The following is a 21,093-nucleotide window of genomic DNA, read 5'->3' as shown; positions in this document are numbered from 1 at the left end:
TCAAAGGAGTCAAGGTAGGAAGACGTTAAATCAAAGCAGAAGCTTTATAAAACTCGAATTCAACTGTTTTTCCGTTATGATGCAATTACTAATACCAACCACAGAGACGTACCAACCTCGGGATGATAGACACCATTTCACGGACTGTAAAATGCTATTACCTTTGGTAGTATATACATCATGACTGATGAAATCTTAGGTTCTCACGGCTTGAGTGCAATTGATTCAGTACTTGGGCATTCATATGCTAATGGAGGATTAAGTACAGGAGCTTATAAAAGTGTGAAGGAGTGAATTAATTGCATATATGAGGTTCTCACAGCAGTGAGCAGACATTACAATACAAAAGCAAACAAACAAAGAACTGAAAACATAACTGTACAATATTGATTTATTGCAAAATAAGTCATAACTAAATGTTATAGATAAATAAAATAATAATTATACTAGAAACAGTTTAATATTGAACAAAAAACATACACAATAAAATGTCATACTAAGTAAACAATAAAAAACCATGATTATTGTTCAAAAAGCTGACTGACCTCAGCAAGCAAAATGCAATCTTTGTTAAAGATGTCGATGCTCCTACAGACTGCATTGGCAGCAGAAACACATCTGGCAGAGAGACTGGCCTTGAAATTACGTTGTACAGTAAAGGTAGAATAAGAAGATATCCTTCTTCTGGGTTTTTGCGCTGTGTAGTCTGGTCGATGTTAACCAACGTTTCAGAGGTCATACTGCCTCCGTCATATGACCTCTGAAACGTTGGTTAACATCGACCAGACTACACAGCGCAATAACCCAGAAGATGGATATCTTCATACTCACCGCTGTGAGAACCTCAAGTCTTACAAAGGTAGAATAGTCTCTGATAGACCTAGTAGGTATGCAGAGACTAACTGTATCAACAACAGATGAGCAACTAATTTTGCCTTTAAAAACATTCACGAGGAAAAGAGCATCCGAAAGCCTCCTCCTTAAATGTTACGATAAGAAATTTAATCTAACTAATATATCGTCATAATTATAGGCACAAACGCCATTAAAGAATCTAGCGTAACATAGAGCTACAAATTTCCTTTGAATCCTTTCCAATTTAAAGGAATCTGTATTAGTAATAGAGTTCCAAACAACGGATGCATACTCAATTTTGGAACGGACTAATGTACTGTACAAGACCAAAAGGCTTTCAACAGTGGAGAAGGAAGAAGTAATGTACCGAATCAAACCTAGCATTTTCAAGCTCTGTGATAATATATAGTTGATATGCTGGTGAAAATAGAGCTTACAGTCCAGTAGAACACCGAGATCTTTAACACAATGGGAGCGTGCCACCAGGTTCTTACACAATTTGTAATTAAAATAAATACTGTTTGTTTTCCGGGTGAATGATATAACAGTCGTTTTACTTAAATTAAGTTGCATTCCATTCACAAGACACCAATTTTGCACTGAATGGATGTCGTCCTGCAACAGTTTGCAGTCATCAACATCGCTGATACTCCGATACATCTTTAAGTCATCATCAAATAAAAGGCACTGTGAATTATGTATGGAGTCGCAGATGTCATTACTGAATATATTAAAAATTAAGGGGCCTAGGGTGGAACCCTGAGGCACTCCACACTTAACACGATAAGGATACGAAAGAGTTCCAGATACACGAACAAAAGATGGCTTAACCTTAAGTTATTTACTCTTTCAAATTCAATATCTGGGCCATTTTTAAATATAAAATTACCAAACAAACGATGATTGAAAGATGAACTGTCAGACAGCACACAGCATGCTTATTTCAAGAAATGTGGCCCTTACATGACATTTATGTTTACATTTTTAGAAATACTGAGAACGTTATCATTATTATTAATCATTATGCCACTGACAAGGAATCTAGCTGAAATAAGATTGTAAATACTTCATTTCTGACATACACAATACATTATGCAACCCTATTGGCAAATGTTCAGATTTGAAACACTAAACATACACCTGTGACAAAGTTGGTGGAAGTTCAGCTGAACACAGCTTACAGATAGCAGATGTTAAAGAGATGGATCACTACACAGAAGTTGAGTGAACATAAATGTGGAATATGCTCAGATCAAAATATCACAATGTCCTGTTCTGTGATTTACTGATAATACCAAGTAATTGGTCCTTGAAATATTTGCACCACCCATATAGGTCCTGCTTGGAATCTGTAGCAGCAATGTATCCTAGCTGCATATATAGCAGTTGGTGAGGCAGTCTGAGGGCCTTATTTCAATTTTGTGGTGCTTTGAAATCAAGTTCTCTACAAGTCTGTACTGGAATTCCAACCTAGTAATTTTGCCTTGCTTTTTCTTTTTTTTTACAGGAAGTAAGAAATGGTGCAATAGATGTCAATAAAATGATGAAAGTGTTTCTGACAGAACTTCTTCAGCCTGTTCATAGTGCTGCAGGAGCTTATCAGGTAAGCATAACTCATATTCATTCCTCCTATCACTGAATTATATTAAATAACTACTTTAGGCTTCTTGACATCTCGGTCTCAAACCCTAACATGGATCAATTTTTCATCATGAGTGATACTCTTGTCCTTCCCCTTCATGATCACCAATCTGTCCTTGCATACTGCCACATTATCTCCTTTCCTTAATTTTGCCTTCCTTGTTTTTTCTCATGGTGTCACTCTGTTTACTAGCAAACAAAAATTTCACAACCATATCACTTCACAGTCACTATCACTCAATTCACTCTCTGAATAAACACTAAATTAATCTCTGTTCACCACATATTTCATCATCTAATCACAACCTTTTTATTAGGTTTCACCATGATTTTGGCCAGGTAGGGCTTGAAGTCAGGACTACACAAACCACTTTATAATATTAAAAACTAAAACAAAGGGCCAATGAACATGGCATGTGTGTTTACACAGCTGAAAATCATTATATTTGTTGAATCTACAAACATCATACTATGGTAATTGTAGTGGACACACCACACCCACTGGACAGGGTAAAAGCATTGTGGTGTAAATTAAAATATAAAATAAACTTAATAATTTACCGACTGGTTCTGTGGGGAGTTTTTACCTTTCCAGAAGAATAACTGGTGATAGTGAACATTGCCATGATAATGGACTTAAACATATTTCACTATTACACTAACAATAATTTTGAAGAAATTTGTTGTCCTACTTCTTTTTCCATGAGCACAATACAACATTTTGTAGGAGAATGGTTTTTATGAAAGCACACATTAGCAGTGCATACTATAATAACTAAACTTGCTACACCTATAATTTTTGCTGATGATACTAGCATCCTATTTTCTCATTCTAATACAAACGACTTTAATAAACACATTCATGCAACATTTGAAAATATAAATAGATGGTTTAGAATGAACAGATTATCACTAAACTTTAATAAGACACATTATATTAATTTTAAAATTAAGAGAAAAATGTCAGATACTGTCACAATAAGTTATAATAATAAATTCATTAATAATATCTTCTGTACTAAATTCTTGGGAATTATGATTGATGGTGCATTGACTTGGAAGAATCATATTGATCTACTTATTAAAAAATTGAGCAAGGCTTGCTATGTACTTAGAAATATGAAACCATATATGTCTATTTCAGTACTAAAGCCAATTTATTATGCTTTTTTTCATTCCTTAATGAGCTATGGCATCATCTTCTGGGGAAATTCATCTCATAGTTACACTATTTTTCTCCTTCAGAAAAAGGCAATTAGAACAATGATGGGATGTGGCAATAGAGTATCGTGTAGAAATATATTCAAAAAATTAGATATCTTACCGTTGGCATCACAATATATATTTTCTTTATTATTGTTTGTATTACAAAACAAAACTCTTTTTCCATCAAAAATTGACTCTCATACTATTGATACAAGACAGAGACAAAATTTGTATCTACCCCAAGCCAATTTAACTATCTATCAGAAAGGAGTTCACTATGTGGGTATAAAGATATTTAATAAATTACCCACAGAGGTTAAGAATACCTCAAATAATTTTAAAAAGTTCAAGGTTGCATTAAGGCATTTCTTAATTACTCACTCGTTTTACACTGTGGATGAGTACTTAATTGAATAACTATTGTAATAAAAATACTAATTATATTGTCTTGAATTTAGTACGCTGCTTGTCTAGATGTAATTTTTTAATGTATGTATTTTATGTTTTTATACTTGAGTTTGTGACGTGTTCTATATCCACTATTGGATTCTTGGAACTTGTAAATAAATAAATAAAAAAAATAGAAAATTAGGACTCCCAGAATAAAAGTAATCATTTTTTTAAGATTGGCAAATGTATTGATGATGCAAGCAGAGTAGGAACAAAATTTTGAAGTACTAAACAACTGAAAGTACTATTTTTCTTATAATAGATTATGTACAATTAGAGCAAAGAGAAACACAACACAACACAACAAGCATACGATAGTAATACTGAAACATACCAGTACATGACATCATTCAAACAAAGCACTGCTTATTTACATGTATCCTTCAAATAATACAGCCAGTTCTTAAAATTAGATTTACAGACAGGAGCTTACATATCAACAACCTGAATAAGCTATTTCAGAAATAACAGCGTCCAACACAATACACAATTTACTTGTTTCAAATGAACACTGAATGTACAAAATTATTTATTTCCTTACACAATCAACAGTTATTTCACAGATCCACCTCGCAATTTATGCCACCAGTGTAATAGAGGTTCCCTCTTCTGCCAAATATATGCATTACCCCAATAACTCCAAGTACTGAAAGAGAAGAAAGACAGTCAATACTTCTGCAGGCAGCTTCTGCGACAGGCTCAGCCTTCAACGTGAGATAAGTTATAATATTATCACAGTTTCCTTGCCACAAAGTGTAGATAATGAAGCCCATAGCTACTATAACATTATTTCATTTTTATGTGAGGATCAAGCAAGTCTAGGAAAGAGCCACACATACAAAGTGGTACAGAATGGTCATAAAACTAGCTTAAAATCACAATTTTAATAATTCTGTAATATTTATTTTTATTTTAAGCATAAGTAACCTATTTCATCATCATCAAACAGTCAAGGAGTTTGGTCTTATTGACCTGTTCTGGTCTCATAGTCTAAAAGCCTCTTTTGTGGTCTTCCAGGGTTTCTTTGTCCACAGTGTGTGTAGTTTTTAATAATTTGGGAAGTCTGTCTCTCTGCATTCTGTTAACATGTTGAAGCCAATTGTTTTTATATTTCAAAATCTTGTCTAAAATGGGTTTTGTTTTTAACTCTTTAAGTGTGTCTTCATTTCTTTTATAGGCCATCCAAGTGTACTTTGCAGTGCATCTCATAAATTTCATGTCAGCAGCTGTAATTCTGTTTTTGTCCTCTTTTTCATTGTCCAGTTTTCAATGCCATATAAAATTGTTGGTAGTGCCAAAGTATTATATATTTTTATTCTAGTTCGTTTTTGGACTTCTGATGGTTTAAAAATCATGCTGATAAGGCCAGTAACTTTCAGGAATTCTGAAAGTTTGATATCTATGTCTTTTTCTGCTTCATATGATAGGGAACAACCAAGGTAATTAAAAGTGTTTATTTGTACAATAATTTTGTTGTCTATTACTATTTTACTTCTTGCTGGTTCTCAGCCACAGAATGCCATTGTCTTTGTCTTTTCTGTTGAGATCGTCACCCTGTATTTATTTATTAACTTATTCATCTTATAAATTGATATTTGTAAATCTTTTCCTGAAGTTGAGATTAGTACTTGGTCAATAGCAAAAAGGATTGTTTTTAAGCTTGTATTCTTGAGATTGGAAATCCTTTTATTTTTTCTGTTTCCCAAACATGTTGTATTTCATTCAAGTATACACTGAACAAAGTTGGGGATAGTAGACGCCCACGATTGATTGGTGAAGATACAGATAACTTGGAATTAAATTTGATCTTTATTTTATTGTCTGTATAAATATCTAGTATTGAAGTAACTTACTTTTAAATTATAACTTTAAGTATAATTAATTCTAAAGAGTTCTGGTAGTGGTATGTTACTATTAGTACTGGGTTTCCAGACTTTTTCCATGGTCTAGAATTCCAAAGAGAATGTTTCAGATGGTGGATCTGCTTCCATCCTCAAGTGACAGATGCCACATTACACTTGCAACATTCCTTATGAATATGAAAGATGATATGTTGGTGAATCAGGTAGACAGCAGTATAATTCTCGAAACATGCTCACTATCTCAAATAATCAAAACTGGTCCAACATATTTATGAAGATCAGTGGACAGGTTAGGATAAAGCTAGGATTTTGCAGATCAAAACTAACAGCAGGAAAATGAAACACAAGACATTGGCTCACATGATGTGTATGACCAATTCGATCAGCCAACCTAGTTATGAGATCAATCAATCAGCAAAAAAGATTTGCAAGTTACAGGGCAGTCCAACAGGCCATGATAGGTTATTTAAGGTTCTGTATGTTCTGTGGGTGGGTACTAATGACAAGCAGGTATTATCTAATCATGCCAATTTGAGTGTTCAAATCATCAATGTTTCTGGCTTATGTTCTTTGTTTGGTTTTAATGATTTCTGATTCTGTCTTAATTTTTGTTCTTCATGAGTATTCCTATTTTTTTTTGTTAATTTTTCTTATTACTTCCTGCTGAAAAAATCTGATCATAGTGACATATAACGTTTCAGTTGACTTATTATGTCCCAACAGGAGAAACTACATAAATTCAAGCTGATGTGATGGAGAACTTGACCATTCTCCACCCATGCTCAAACCATGTTGTTAGAGTTTAGTCTTTTTTGTTCAATGCTTGAGTTCCTTGCAATCATGACAGAGTGTAATGTATAAGTACAAGTATAAGCATGTATATAATCAGAATTATTTTTGTTAAACACATACTCCTATAATGTTTATGCTTTGAATCTCCTTTGGAGGGTCACTGACCCAGTCACACCAATTCCATGCAACAATCTGATTAATTTGCAACTTGAAAACACAAGTTAATTCTCGCAGTCCTTCAATGAATGCTGTTTAATCAATAATCAACCATAAAGAAATGTTGTTCAAGAGCGTACGGTCTACAGCATTTTTAGTAATTTCTAATTTTCAGCTTGATAATGTAAAAGAAAAAGGTACAATAAGTATCGCCATGTTTTAGTCATTTATCAACGGTGATCGTGAAATATTTTAGTAGAGCGTTATCACAACAGAAAATTAAAATATCATTTACATCAAAGGAAGAAGCAGGTCAGTTCTGAATATGGGTTCCCTCCTCTGGCCCTTTACCTTTAGTAGGGGCTCGATTTCCACTAACAAAATTTCGCAGATAACATTCAAGAACAATGTCAATCATCGGTCATCAGAAAGAGAAAGGTATCATTCACAGAAAATTTTGATTTCCTTAGGCTCGTCAGAACAAAATTCCGAGCTATTTGCAAACATCTTGAAGAAACAAACATTCTCTGGTAAACTTTATGGAACATTATTAATCAAGACTTCGCTCTGGGTTTAAAGAGGTTATGATCCTACAACACTTGTTCATATTAGCAAATGTCAGAATGGAGTAACTCTTGTAACTGACGTCTAAAATATTGATTGTTTCTGCAGATTCGTTTGCGTAAATGTAAGTCGCGTGAGTGTTCCTAGACGGAGGCTGTATACACTGTTCGTTTTTGTGTGAATTATTTTTAAGTTCACAGTAATCTTGTTGTGGAAAAGCATGTTCTTTGTTGTTCTGATAATTTTAAAGCCTGTACATTAATTTTAGTTCATACAAATTCACTATCAGAAAATACACAAGGAAAGAAACAAAAGTATACTTGTTTCTTCATGCATTATCAATGACAGGTTTTTCACACTACTGTTTAAAAAATGTTAATTCTTGTCTTGTTGGCTTAAGGATGAAAAGTATTGGGTTCCTAAAGTGTAACTTTTTTTGATTGCCTAATATGCAAAATCAAGGTTCTTAATGAACTTTCAACCATAACACAAATATAACTGCAACAGTCACATCAACTTATGGAAACTGTGATACAGCCATTCTTTATGAATTCAAAAGCTGAACAATTTATACTAATTGGGAAGGAGGATTCAAACAAATCAGGGAGGAACAGGCATCTTGTTAGATCCAAGAACAGAACAGACTACAAAGCACATTTACTGAATACCATAATAAGTGCAGAACTGCATTAAAGCTACAATTCATTCATGAACATTTTGAAACTTAACCACCAAATCTGAAAAACCTTTTCCTGCTATACTAATTGCAGACAAATTAGAAATGAATCAAACTCATTTTTTTACAGCAATGCATGAAATTTCTGTGGGACATGGTCCTCAGAGATGGGCTGGCACTGTCAGAGAACTGTGTAAGTTAACTGACTGGAGTCAAATGCTGAGTCAAATTACTGTTCATTTTTTGTTTTCAAACATTATTTAGAGGCAGGGTTCTTTTCCTGTCAGTATGGTATGCAACAGTATACCATACTCATACCTCCTTTCCCATAAAACAGAAGAATACATAATAATAGCATATATTGATGAAAAACTTGAAGCTCCCTTACCTGAGTACCAGTGCAGGAATGTAAAATAACAGCATGTGAGTGGTCTGGCACATACATATAGGTTAAAAGATATGGTCATGAATCATGTGATATGACATTATTATAAAGTTACCTAATAATGGGGTGACAATTTTAAATAGAGAATTAAATGATAAACAGACTGTCAAATTATATGCCCACAAGTGAGAGCATTTTATTTTATATTGAAACAAACAATTTTTTATTCAATGAAACTAGAGCGCTGAATGGTAGATACTTTGCCTCATGTGTGTGTGCTTGTATCAGTATACATGTGTTATAAAAAATGTCCTTATTCTAACACTCAGGTGTCCCTGTGATGTGTGTACCCATTTCTTGTGCTGGAAATTGCTCGGCTAGTCATCTTGACCACCAGCTTTGTTATTGCCATGTTACTGGTAAAGGAGAACATTGCATACCTTGGTTTACTTATTGGCGGCTGCTGTTTAGGAGGCTTTGTCTTATGTAAGTTCTAGAAATCTATCGTACAAGAATTTCATGCAATATAGTGTGGTTGTACAGTTTTTTATAATAGGTTAATGTGATGTGCTCCTTATGATGTTGATATTGCTCATAATTTTTAGTTCAGTGTTTTAATTACAAAAAGTTTAAATCAAAAATAAATAGGTATCAGAGTCCTTTAAATATTTTATCTACATTTCATTTCTATTTATAAAAAAATCTATCTTATATTCTTTGATATGCCTCTCACTTAAAGCTATGATGTAAAGACCCAGTATACCAAGAAAATGGTTAACAATCATCTTCAGACTTACTGCAGCGAAAACCTCAAATCCTACAATCTTTATTATTCTTGCATTAAAACTTGCACTCAGTCCAGATCTAAATAAGCCACTTTGGCATACTGAAAACAGTTGGAAGTGAAACCTATATGTGGAGGTATTGTCAAATTATCATCATTCATTGACATTTCCACGTGGTTCAATTATCGTATGATAAAGTATTCTCCATTCTTCCATGTTCTTTCATAAAAACGTTTTCATTTCTCTTACTGTATAATTTCATCAGTTTGTTTTCACACCAGTCATGTATTCACAGTCTTACTTTTTTGTGCTTTCAAAGAATGCTGCTGTCATCTGTGCATAATGTACATTTCCACCACATTATACTCCATTTCACTTCACTAATTCTTTTCACAATGTTACTAAGTTTTTACCTGCAGATCTTGCCTAATATCTTGTTTTCAGATATTCAGGTCAGTCTGCTATGTACAGAAAGACATTACTCCTTTCAAAGCCTTGAAATTAGGAATATTACATTTTTTGGGACTTACGGTTTCCTGGCAATAAAATATGGAATTAAATAAAATGTTAATTATCTACTAATTTCCTTCTTGCCGGTTACAGTGGCCACACAGTCTGGGGCGTGGGCTTCGTGCTCTCAGACACTGGGACCATGGGTTCGAATCCCACTCAAGGCGTAGATGTTTGTCCATGTCTTTCTGTGATGTTCTGTTCTGTGTACAGGTGGACTGATCACTCATCCAAGGAGTTCTATCAAATGTCTAAATAAATCAAAAAACATCTGAAAGGAGGCCCCTATGCTCAACATAGGAATGAAAAGGGCATAAAGAAAGAATTTCCTTCGTCTTATCTTCCCCCAAACTTCGATGCAATCTTAAGGTGGAAATCTTCTGTTTTGTTTAATTCAATCCTGTTCTCCTTTCCTTCTCTAATTTAAGATATATTCACAAAATGAACACTAAAATTAAATTAATCTCTTGTCCTTCTACCCCCTTCTAATTTGAATTATTTTGGCAGAAAGTAACTATAAGAAGTAGCTAATTTAGACAGTAACATTTTCATGTTCAAGCAGATGCCTAGTTATTATGATGTAACAGTGTCCAGACTCACAGACAGTTTTTTCTAAGTGAGATTTGAAGTTTTCACATTGTGGCGAGGATGATGTTCTTTTTGGTTCTGGTGCCATGTGGACTGGCTGATAGATACCAGTGTTTCGGAGAAGCATACTGTCTCCATATTCAGAGCCGAAGTGACAATGCATTGTCCAATTGGGAAATAATGTGCCCACAGTACATGTTACTTCATTTGTTTGCAGTATTTCTCTTCTACCAGTGGTTCTGTGTCCTGAGCTTCATACAGACTGTGAAGGAACTTGAGCTGGTGCATAAGATGGGTCACTATGAAGAAGGCAAACTGAATTTTCATAAATACCAGCGCATGAATGTACTGGAGCTTGGTGCAGAACGTTATCCAATGAGTGAAGATTTTGTACCAGTTGCAGACTTCAGTCGCCACTATAATAAGAAATCAATTAATGAGAATATTCATTCAAGATTTAGCATAGATAGTGATTATAATAATGTAATGGTCAGACCTGTATATTAGAGTAAGTCCTTGCACATTTCAGTATGGAGTCAGGAAATTCAAATGAAGACATCTGGTTCTCTACAAAATGTTTGCACTGCTTTACTGTGCAGGTAACTCTTATAATTTGTTAGCACTGTCACCTTCTATCTCAGTGCATGTTTTCCAATGTCATGACGTCACTGTGTGGTCATGCTACATGCTGCACCTTCTCACTGAGTGTGAAATTTTATAAAAGAGACAAGTCTGTGAGGAGACTTCTTTGTTTTCTTGCAACATCTGTTTGAAATTACAATTCGGTAGTAGAAAATAGGTATATGCAGCGAACTGAGGGATGACTAACACAATTCCTCAGAGAACTATATAGGACAGAATATGTTGGAAAAGGGGATTAGAGGCTATCAACATGAAGATGTTTAAAACTGAAAGTTCTTTATTATTAAATAAAACCACTATTATACAGAAACTTTTACAATTACTGTCCAACTGGGTAGCAGTCCTTACAGTTCCAGCCTCCAACACATAAACAAAAGCTAAACCATGTTTTGTATTTTAAACAGCAGTGGAATTTTTTGTATGATATTACATGTTTGGCAAACCATGTATAATCAAATTTTCCATGTTCAACCAATAATTGTACATATTTATTTTCACACATATAATGGAATGTGTTCTTTTCTGTATGCCCATTTGTTAGAAATTAAAATATAATTGCAACATGTGACATCTTTCTATTCTTAGTATTAATTTTTATAGCCATTAAAACTATTAAAATCTGTAATACGTCACTGTTTAATTTATTTCAAACAGGTGAAACCTCTTTATTGTTAACAGTATGTTGTACTTTAAGTGTTTTTATATAGAATTTATCAGAAACTACTTTTATTAACTTTTCCTATGTAAGTACATTTCTGATAATGTTCTAGCTGGACTCATATTCTTTTTCTGATGTCTGCCTTATACTGCAGTACTGATGTCATATTATGTACCACACTTGTTACAGTGTTGCGTACTTTAGAAAACATTAATAACAACACTTTCCAATAAATTCTATATAAAATAACACTTTGTATACTACAATATAATAATAACACAGTTCTCACTGCAGTGCTCGTCCCATTTCTCACTGCAGTCCTCGTCCCAGACCCCACTGCAGTGTTTGTACCAGTACTCACTGCAGTCCTCGTCCCAGTCCTCACTGCAGTCCTCGTCCCATTTCTCACTGCAGTCCTCGTCCCAGTTCTCACTGCAGTCCTCGCCCAGACCCCACTGCAGTGTTTGTACCAGTACTCACTGCAGTCCTCGTCCCATTTCTCACTGCAGTCCTCGTCCCATTTCTCACTGCAGTCCTCGTCCCATTTCTCACTGCAGTCCTCGTCCCAGTCCTCGTCCCATTTCTCACTGCAGTCCTCGTCCCATTTCTCACTGCAGTGCTCGTCCCAGTTCTCACTGCAGTCCTCGTTCCAGTTCTCACTGCAGTCCTCGTCCCATTTCTCACTGCAGTCCTCGTCCCAGTCCTCGTCCCATTTCTCACTGCAGTCCTCGTCCCAGTCCTCACTGCAGTCCTCGTCCCATTTCTCACTGCAGTCCTCGTCCCATTTCTCACTGCAGTCCTCGTTCCAGTTCTCACTGCAGTCCTCGTCCCATTTCTCACTGCAGTCCTCGTCCCAGTCCTGTCCCATTTCTCACTGCAGTCCTCGCCCAGACCCCACTGCAGTGTTTGTACCAGTACTCACTGCAGTCCTCATCCCAGTTCTCACTGCAGTGCTCGTCCCATTTCTCACTGCAGTCCTCATCCCAGTCCTCACTGCAGTCCTCGTCCCAGTCCTCACTGCAGTCCTCATCCCAGTCCTAACTGCAGTCCTCGTCCCATTTCTCACTGCAGTCCTCATCCCAGTCCTCACTGCAGTCCTCATCCCAGTCCTCACTGCAGTCCTCGTCCCATTTCTCACTGCAGTCCTCGTCCCATTTCTCACTGCAGTCCTCGTCCCAGTCCTCGTCCCATTTCTCACTGCAGTCCTCGTCCCATTTCTCACTGCAGTGCTCGTCCCAGTTCTCACTGCAGTCCTCGCCCAGACCCCACTGCAGTGTTTGTACCAGTACTCACTGCAGTCCTCATCCCAGTTCTCACTGCAGTGCTCGTCCCATTTCTCACTGCAGTCCTCATCCCAGTCCTCACTGCAGTCCTCGTCCCATTTCTCACTGCAGTCCTCGTCCCAGTCCTCGTCCCATTTCTCACTGCAGTCCTCGTCCCATTTCTCACTGCAGTGCTCGTCCCAGTTCTCACTGCAGTCCTCGCCCAGACCCCACTGCAGTGTTTGTACCAGTACTCACTGCAGTCCTCGTCCCATTTCTCACTGCAGTCCTCGTTCCAGTTCTCACTGCAGTCCTCGTCCCAGACCCCACTGCAGTGCTCGTCCCATTTCTCACTGCAGTCCTCGTCCCATTTCTCACTGCAGTGCTCGTCCCAGTTCTCACTGCAGTCCTCGCCCAGACCCCACTGCAGTGTTTGTACCAGTACTCACTGCAGTCCTCGTCCCATTTCTCACTGCAGTGCTCGTCCCAGACCCCACTGCAGTGCTCGTCCCATTTCTCACTGCAGTCCTCGTCCCATTTCTCACTGCAGTGCTCGTCCCAGTTCTCACTGCAGTCCTCGTCCCAGACCCCACTGCAGTGCTCGTCCCATTTCTCACTGCAGTCCTCGTCCCATTTCTCACTGCAGTGCTCGTCCCAGTTCTCACTGCAGTGCTCGTCCCAGTTCTCACTGCAGTACTCGCCCAGACCCCACTGCAGTGTTTGTACCAGTACTCACTGCAGTCCTCGCCCAGACCCCACTGCAGTGTTTGTACCAGTCCTCACTGCAGTCCTCGTCCCATTTCTCACTGCAGTCCTCGTTCCAGTTCTCACTGCAGTCCTCGTCCCATTTCTCACTGCAGTCCTCGTTCCAGTTCTCACTGCAGTCCTCGTTCCAGTTCTCACTGCAGTCCTCGTTCCAGTTCTCACTGCAGTCTTCGTCCCATTTCTCACTTCAGTCCTCGTCCCAGTTCTCACTGCAGTCCTCGCCCAGACCCCACTGCAGTGTTTGTACCAGTCCTCACTGCAGTCCTCGTCCCATTTCTCACTGCAGTCCTCGTTCCAGTTCTCACTGCAGTCCTCGTTCCAGTTCTCACTGCAGTCCTCGTTCCAGTTCTCACTGCAGTCTTCGTCCCATTTCTCACTGCAGTCCTCGTCCCAGTTCTCACTGCAGTCCTCGCCCAGACCCCACTGCAGTGTTTGTACCAGTCCTCACTGCAGTCCTCGCCCAGACCCCACTGCAGTGTTTGTACCAGTCCTCACTGCAGTCCTCGTCCCATTTCTCACTGCAGTCCTCGTTCCAGTTCTCACTGCAGTCCTCGTCCCATTTCTCACTGCAGTCCTCGTTCCAGTTCTCACTGCAGTCCTCGTTCCAGTTCTCACTGCAGTCCTCGTTCCAGTTCTCACTGCAGTCTTCGTCCCATTTCTCACTTCAGTCCTCGTCCCAGTTCTCACTGCAGTCCTCGCCCAGACCCCACTGCAGTGTTTGTACCAGTCCTCACTGCAGTCCTCGCCCAGACCCCACTGCAGTGTTTGTACCAGTCCTCACTGCAGTCCTCGTCCCATTTCTCACTGCAGTCCTCGTTCCAGTTCTCACTGCAGTCCTCGTTCCAGTTCTCACTGCAGTCCTCGTTCCAGTTCTCACTGCAGTCTTCGTCCCATTTCTCACTGCAGTCCTCGTCCCAGTTCTCACTGCAGTCCTCGCCCAGACCTCACTGCAGTGTTTGTACCAGTCCTCACTGCAGTCCTCGCCCAGACCCCACTGCAGTGTTTGTACCAGTCCTCACTGCAGTCCTCGTCCCATTTCTCACTGCAGTCCTCGTTCCAGTTCTCACTGCAGTCCTCGTCCCAGTTCTCACTGCAGTTGGCGGTTGGCAACTGCTATTTATACCCATACAACGCGTGACGTCACGTATTGCGCAACAGTGAGAAAAGGCGCTCAATTCGGTTCATTCAGGCGTGCATAAGAAATGAAAAATGAACCTTATGGCCTGCCAATCGAGACTGTTGCACGTCTGTGTCACAGGTGTGCTTTACGAATTCCAATCTTTCTCGCGCAGGTTTTCGTATTTTATAAGAACGACTGCGTTTCGTATTTACACATTATTTGTAGTTAAAGAAATTCAAATTTCAATTACTCAAAGTTATAATTTGGTTATATTCCATCCTAAATATACAAAGTCAATAATTAATATTAAATACTTTCTGTGTAAAAGGAAATAAATTTAAAGGTGATGAAAAGAGGCTTGAAGTAAATTTTGTAATTTAATTTGCCCTTGTTTAAAATAATCGTCGTATTTTATTATACTCGTACTTGTTTAATTTTAAAGACGATTTTTGAGGGGCCCGGGCACTGTTGTACCCATCGCCCCTGGGCGAGGAAAAGTGTTTCCTTGCTTCGAATCCCGATTATTCATTTTGACCAATGAGAGATCACAGGAAGGTCAGAACTCTGGGGAAAAGTGTCCTGGGTTCGATTTCCTTCAAGGGCGGTTCCTGTAGCTCGGAAACTAAGCGAGACAGAAGAAGGGCGCCAGGATCAGAGTTTTTTGCTTCGAAGAGGAGATTTCGGAAAGGAAGGCCTCGACACTGAGTTCGAGTCCCGACAGGATGGTTTCTGTTCACTGGAACGCAACCGCAATAAAAGAATGACGTCAATGAAAAGTTCTTTAGTTTCGGAGAGGAAATTTCGGGGTCTAAGGTCACAAACACGGATACACAGTCCTCGGTTCGAGTCTCTATTAGGTCGTTGGTTTCCATGATTTTTTATTTTTACCCCCAAGGCTTCCTTCACTGTTTTGAGGTGTTGGCGGACATTAGCCACGAGGGCTGAGATACACGTAGTTTGATGGGTAAATATGAGCTGCCAATACACTATACAAGGGTGCACAAAATGTGTCCAAAATTGGAATGTGCAGTTCAAATTCACACACATGACACCAGCACTGCAGTATTTCCAAAGAAGTCTGTGGGCCAGGTGCTGGTAAGAATGTGAAAGACTTCAGAAATGTCTAACGCACACACACAAGCTCATAAATATATCAGAAATCAAACAGCTCACAAAACGCATCTGATAAAACTATCTACAAATCTGTGCACGATAACTGTCACAGAAATTAGAAACATCAATACCAAGCTTGTCTTGTTACGTTGATCTGTGTCTTATGCTTCTTGGTTCAAATTTAATATATATATCGGGTGTGCGATTTATCAAATCTTTCACAGCCTTACAAGTGCCTTTTGACCTGACCAACTGGACCATTCCCTTGTACGACATTTAGAAGCACAAGCAACTTGCTTTGGTCTCTGGAGTATCAGCGTGCACATTCTATACCTAAATACTGTTCAAGATTAAACATCCTAATTCTAGGCATAACTTGTACTAATTACACGGCCACAGGAATCTGGGAGTCTAAAATGTCAAATTTCGTAAACTGGGAGTAAAGTAGGTAATAATGCTAATTCACTTTATTGATAGAGCTACCAAAACCGGCTGAACTTCTTTATTGCCCCGAGAGATGGCTCAGCGAGTATGAACCCCGCTCTCCTCGACAATCAACGCTCATAGTACCAAGACTACGCAATAGAGTGCATCCGCTGCCGCACAATAATATTGATTTTAGTTGGACAGATTTCGCCTGCGTGAAAGAACGCTCTATGGAACACAGATTTTAAGATCACGAATGAAATGAGGCAGCGAAATTTATTTTACCCATTACTTTTACGAGCTGCATACGGACTTGTCCCTCTGATCCAGTAACCAAATCAGCCAACATTTCTTCATTAAATCTGGCGTGAACAGAGTGCACTGGAAGCCTTTTTAAAAAGTAATTAGATTTGTGTCAGTCCAGCGGAATTCGGCGTCCTAATTCACAATGTTCTTTATTAAAATTGCCAAAAAAGGAGATTCTGGAACGAACTGTGGATTAATATAAGCCACAAAATACAACTATAAAATTGTCAAGTCCAAATTGTAGGCATGTATGAAAAATATAATACCCACCTATCATATTGGCCAACATAGACATATGCTTATTTTGCATGCATCGCGTTAAAGAACAAATGAGCGTAAGAAAAAGTCATTTGTCTTTTATCTTTGATTGCGCTTAGTCCAGCTGAGGTCGTTGCAAATATTCCGTCAAAGTCAGAGGCCACGCCCAACATTTCGGAACAATTTCTCATTCTCACGGCCTGGAATTGTTAGCCCCGCGACGACCCAAAGGTCGGAGAATCACCCCTTGTCGGCTGTCCGCGAATGCTTATTCGAAAACTCCGTATCTGGCGGCCATAATCAATCGTGATCCTGGTTTTGTGTGGACTACGGGGCGAAGTTCCCGCCCTCTCTGCGGCCAGTCTGTTTCTGGGGCTCAGCTAGCCTCGTATCCCCTGACCACCGAGGGTAAAGCAGGCCGAAGCGTGAAGATGACGCTTGAGCACAGGAACAATCATCGCATCAACGAATTATCTGACGCAGAATCGGAGTCAACGCCAGAAAATTCTCTAACTTAACGAAAGTTAAACCACGAAGTACTCAAGACAAAGCTGACAGGTTATCCAAGCGATATTCAGTTCGAATCTCGTACGAGCCAATCCCCACCTTGTCGAAGGCAAATTCCTCAGCAGTTCCTCAAATCCATTCACAATTCATAACAAACTTTGCATCCGCCATTCGAAGCCGCCTGTGAGATTATTGAAATTCTGTGGCACCATAATCTAAAAAAAAATAGATCCAATTCCTGTCCCCTCTTAAAACACGCCCAAAATATCGGCTTCATCCAATCGCAGTAGACTAACATGTTGGCACCGGCTAACCCCAGCTTCCTGGTTCTTCTCAGTTACTTTAAAGCAGGCACAGAATATACTCCCGAATGTAATGACCGCAGAAACCAACATCCTAACAGAGACTCGAACCGAGGACTGTGTATTCGTGTCCGTGACCTTAGACCCCGTAATTTCCTCTCCGAAACGAAAGAATTTTGCCTTGGCGTCGATTTCTTCTCGTGGGTGCTTTCCCGTCAACAGAAACCATCTTTGTCGGGTCTCGAACTCGGTGTCGAGGCCTTCGTTTCCGAAATCTCCTCTTCGAAGCAAAAAACTCTGATCCCTTCTTCTGTCTCGCTTAGTTTCGGAGCCAAAGGAACCGCCCTTGAAGGAAATCGAACTCAGGACACTTCTTCCAGAGTTCTTGCCTTCCTGCGTTCTCTTATTGGTCAAAATGAATAATCGGGATTCGAAGGAAGGAAACATTTAAATATTTAATATTAATAATTGACTTCTTACATTTATGATGGAATGTCAAAAAATTATAACTTTGAGTAATTCAATTTGTATTTCTTGAACTACAAAGAATGTGTAAATATGAAACGCAGGTGCTCATATAAAATACTAACAGCTGCGCGAAAGATTGGAATTTGTACAGCATATCTGCGATGTTCACGTGCAACAATCTCGGCCGGCATGCCATAAGGTTCATTTCTCATTTCTTATGCACGCCAGAATGAACCGTATTGCACTCCCTCTACTGACTGTTGCGTCACAGGTTATGTAGGTATAAATACCAGTCCACACCCCCCACTACTCTACTCAGTGGTTGGTTGACCCTCCTCAGTGTGAAACGAATGGTGGTGTGAGCAGCTTCTAGAACAAGATAATTCTCTATATAGTGAAAATCTTTCCTGCAACGTGTTTAATTTGTTATTCAAATCTTGCTGCCTGCGACATGGAGGTCTCCAGCTCTTCACAATGGGTGAGCCTACTTATTATTAATATTATTATTTCGTTATCTTGAGGGATTTTATGTCATTCTTAAGAATTCAAATGCTAGCAGCAACACACGTCGGCCATCATCAACAAAGTTACTTGAATTCCGGCTAAGCTAAACAGCTGATAGGGACCTATGACTGGGTCACTTGTCACATTCAGACATTGTTAAAGGTTGTTTTCAGTCTTAATTTTTTCTAGAGGAAAGTTGTTGTTGAGTGAACAGCTTAATTTCTCAGGATCGTTGTTTTGTATTACAGATTAATCATAAACTGACTTGTATATTGCAATTAAAGCTTTGAAACGTTTCCTAACATGCTAATTTTAAAGGTAAATCATTGATTACAAGGAAGGCCTCGTTATCTGACACAGCCTTAATTTCTCTTTCTATAAGTGAGGTCTTCTTAATATTTTCTGGCAGAAACGAAAATCGATAGCAGTGCAGCACAAACAGCCAAGGCACATGCGATTTGTGTGTGACTGGGACAACAATTTCATAATAAATATTAACCTCATGAAGTTGCAGAGAATTCTTGGACTATAAAATGACTCATTTTTTGTCTGTCCTCAGGTAAACCCTGCTGAAACTGAAGACACGAGGATCACTTGCTTCTTGATGAACAGGATTAGGATGCTGGCAGCAGAGAGTAAGTGTGGTTTAATTCCGTGCATGCAGTAAGTTGTGGAGTACAGTCCGTAAACCTCGTCAGTGTGATGTTTATGTACGTCTTTCTAGATGTCCAGATATGCCCCCCAGACTTGCAGCAACTCTTCATTATTTTAAGTGATTTTGTCAGAAGGAAAACCAAAAAATGTTAAATGCATTGCAATTTTGCTTTTTTAATAGTCATTCTCAGACATTTTAAATTTGCTGGACTTCAAAGAATCGTTTTCTAGTGAATTATGTACGTTTACTTTGCTCTCTGAGAGTTGAGACCAAGATTAATTTTGTGTCCACGTGTACCTTGCGCCTCAGTCACAAGTGACGAGGATGAGGTCTGTCTGATGGTCCCCCAGGGTAGACACCCATCCCTCTTTCGGGAAGACTCGATGAGAGCCAGGCTGTTTAACGACGTCTTCGTTAAGAAGAATGTTTTCCGGTGACCAGCATGCAAATCCCAGTTTTAAACACTGCAAATAGCAATCAGTAATGCATTGCGTAAGAGACACTGGTTTTTCCAACTGGAAGTGACTCCTAAACTGAATTTGGAATTTGATCACGGGCAAGAAAAATGCAATTTCAAAATTACAAACTCTTATTACAGTTCATTTTTTTTAACTAAACTAACTCTTTTCTTTACGTAGTAATACTTAACTCCTGAAGCTGTTTCTTGAAATAACGTCACATGAGGAATTTAACAGACCATTTGATGCAGTCGTGAATTGTTACAGACACGGAACTCAAAAACCAAATCTTGTTTGAGCGCCGGCAAGGGGAGAAACACAAAGTCAGTCTCCGAGCCGTCAGAGAGGAGAAGGAGAAACTGAGGAAGGAAAGAAATCTGCAGGCTGAGCAGATCAAGGAGCTGCAAGCAGAAAGTATGTTTGCTCTCATTCTATTTAAGTACTAAGTCAAAGATTACAGGCTGCAAATTGCCTCAGTATGAAATTCTGTTCATTACCATGTTCCTGCATGTCTCATGAGATATCGAGATATTCTCCTAGGCATTTTGTTCTAGTTACCTTCGCCCTGAGTTGCAGACTAATTTATGTACCCAAAGAAGAAGAGAGTTTGCTCTCATATTTTGACCTCGAGCCTTAGGAGGTGAAAGGCATTAAAGTTTGAAATTATCCATTTCACAAAACATTTCGGTTGCAATCTCTGACCTGAAGAAGGCAACTCCATTGTTAGTCGAAATGTGGGATAATTTTCAACATTATCAGCTGCCACTCTTTACACCTAAGGCTGCATGAGACATGGGTTTCTGGTCTTCGGAAAACCCTCTCGTCTTTTTCCATCTTTACATTCGTAACAGTTTCGAAAGACAAACTTTCTTGTTTGTTAACATATAGTCAAAAGAGGAATTTTACTATCTAAAATAATTATCGATTGTTACAGACTTTGCTGCAACACAGCTAATTGAGAAGCTGAAGGCAATGAAGGATGACAAAAATCAGGTACGTTTAAACTTTCTGTTGCATTGTGGGGCATGGCTCTGAGTTATTCTGTGCATTAATGAACGATTCCTTGAAATCGTAAATACTAAACAGTAACTGAAAATTGTCAGATATTGGAAAAATGAAGAGGTAAGTGCTTTCTAAGGCGTGTAAATAAAAGTGAGAAGTCAAATCCATTTCGGACTG

At 38.8% G+C, this 21,093-nt stretch overlaps 2 protein-coding genes and 1 long non-coding RNA gene across 16 annotated transcripts in view; 2 read left to right on the top strand and 1 right to left on the bottom strand.

The window, feature by feature from the left end:
- The window catches only part of LOC147872071 (eukaryotic translation initiation factor 4 gamma 3-like), a 69,934-nt gene that overhangs the window by 45,791 nt on the left and 3,050 nt on the right, over positions 1-21,093 (top strand). Inside the window, exons 8-10 of the mRNA XM_087359297.1 lie at positions 19,361-19,436; positions 20,182-20,328; positions 20,849-20,907. Coding sequence (XP_087215423.1) covers positions 19,361-19,436; positions 20,182-20,328; positions 20,849-20,907 — 282 coding nt within the window. The remainder of the gene's footprint in view (positions 1-19,360; positions 19,437-20,181; positions 20,329-20,848; positions 20,908-21,093) is intronic.
- LOC147872072 (uncharacterized) lies at positions 112-11,739 on the top strand. 12 transcript variants are annotated; one of them, XM_087359327.1, is made up of 5 exons: positions 201-660; positions 860-1,341; positions 2,363-2,458; positions 8,917-9,073; positions 10,688-11,739. In XM_087359327.1, exons 4-5 carry the CDS (start codon positions 8,998-9,000, stop codon positions 10,975-10,977), a joined length of 366 nt encoding a protein of 121 aa, XP_087215453.1. In that variant the 5' UTR covers positions 201-660; positions 860-1,341; positions 2,363-2,458; positions 8,917-8,997; the 3' UTR covers positions 10,978-11,739. The 12 variants fall into 12 exon arrangements, 11 of the variants coding, with proteins under 11 accessions (XP_087215457.1, XP_087215459.1, XP_087215453.1 ...); XM_087359331.1 differs by lacking the exons at positions 201-660; positions 860-1,341 and adding an exon at positions 112-146; XM_087359330.1 differs by lacking the exon at positions 860-1,341 and having other exon boundaries at positions 201-280.
- The window catches only part of LOC147872063 (uncharacterized), a 146,000-nt gene continuing 143,246 nt past the window's right edge, over positions 18,340-21,093 (bottom strand). For 2 of the 3 annotated variants that reach the window (XR_015538013.1, XR_015538012.1), the window contains exon 5: positions 19,430-19,920. This is a non-coding gene — a long non-coding RNA (uncharacterized LOC147872063). Of the gene's footprint in view, positions 18,667-19,429; positions 19,921-21,093 lie in introns of those variants that run through there. The other variant, XR_015538011.1, reaches the window with a different exon arrangement.

Source organism: Zootermopsis nevadensis, unplaced genomic scaffold, assembly GCF_977971745.1.
Source record: "Zootermopsis nevadensis isolate Lab colony 2312 unplaced genomic scaffold, Znev_1.0 Znev_ptg000031l, whole genome shotgun sequence".
Lineage (NCBI taxonomy): Eukaryota > Metazoa > Arthropoda > Insecta > Blattodea > Termopsidae > Zootermopsis > Zootermopsis nevadensis.
This window is presented reverse-complemented; position numbering and strand designations above follow the sequence as displayed.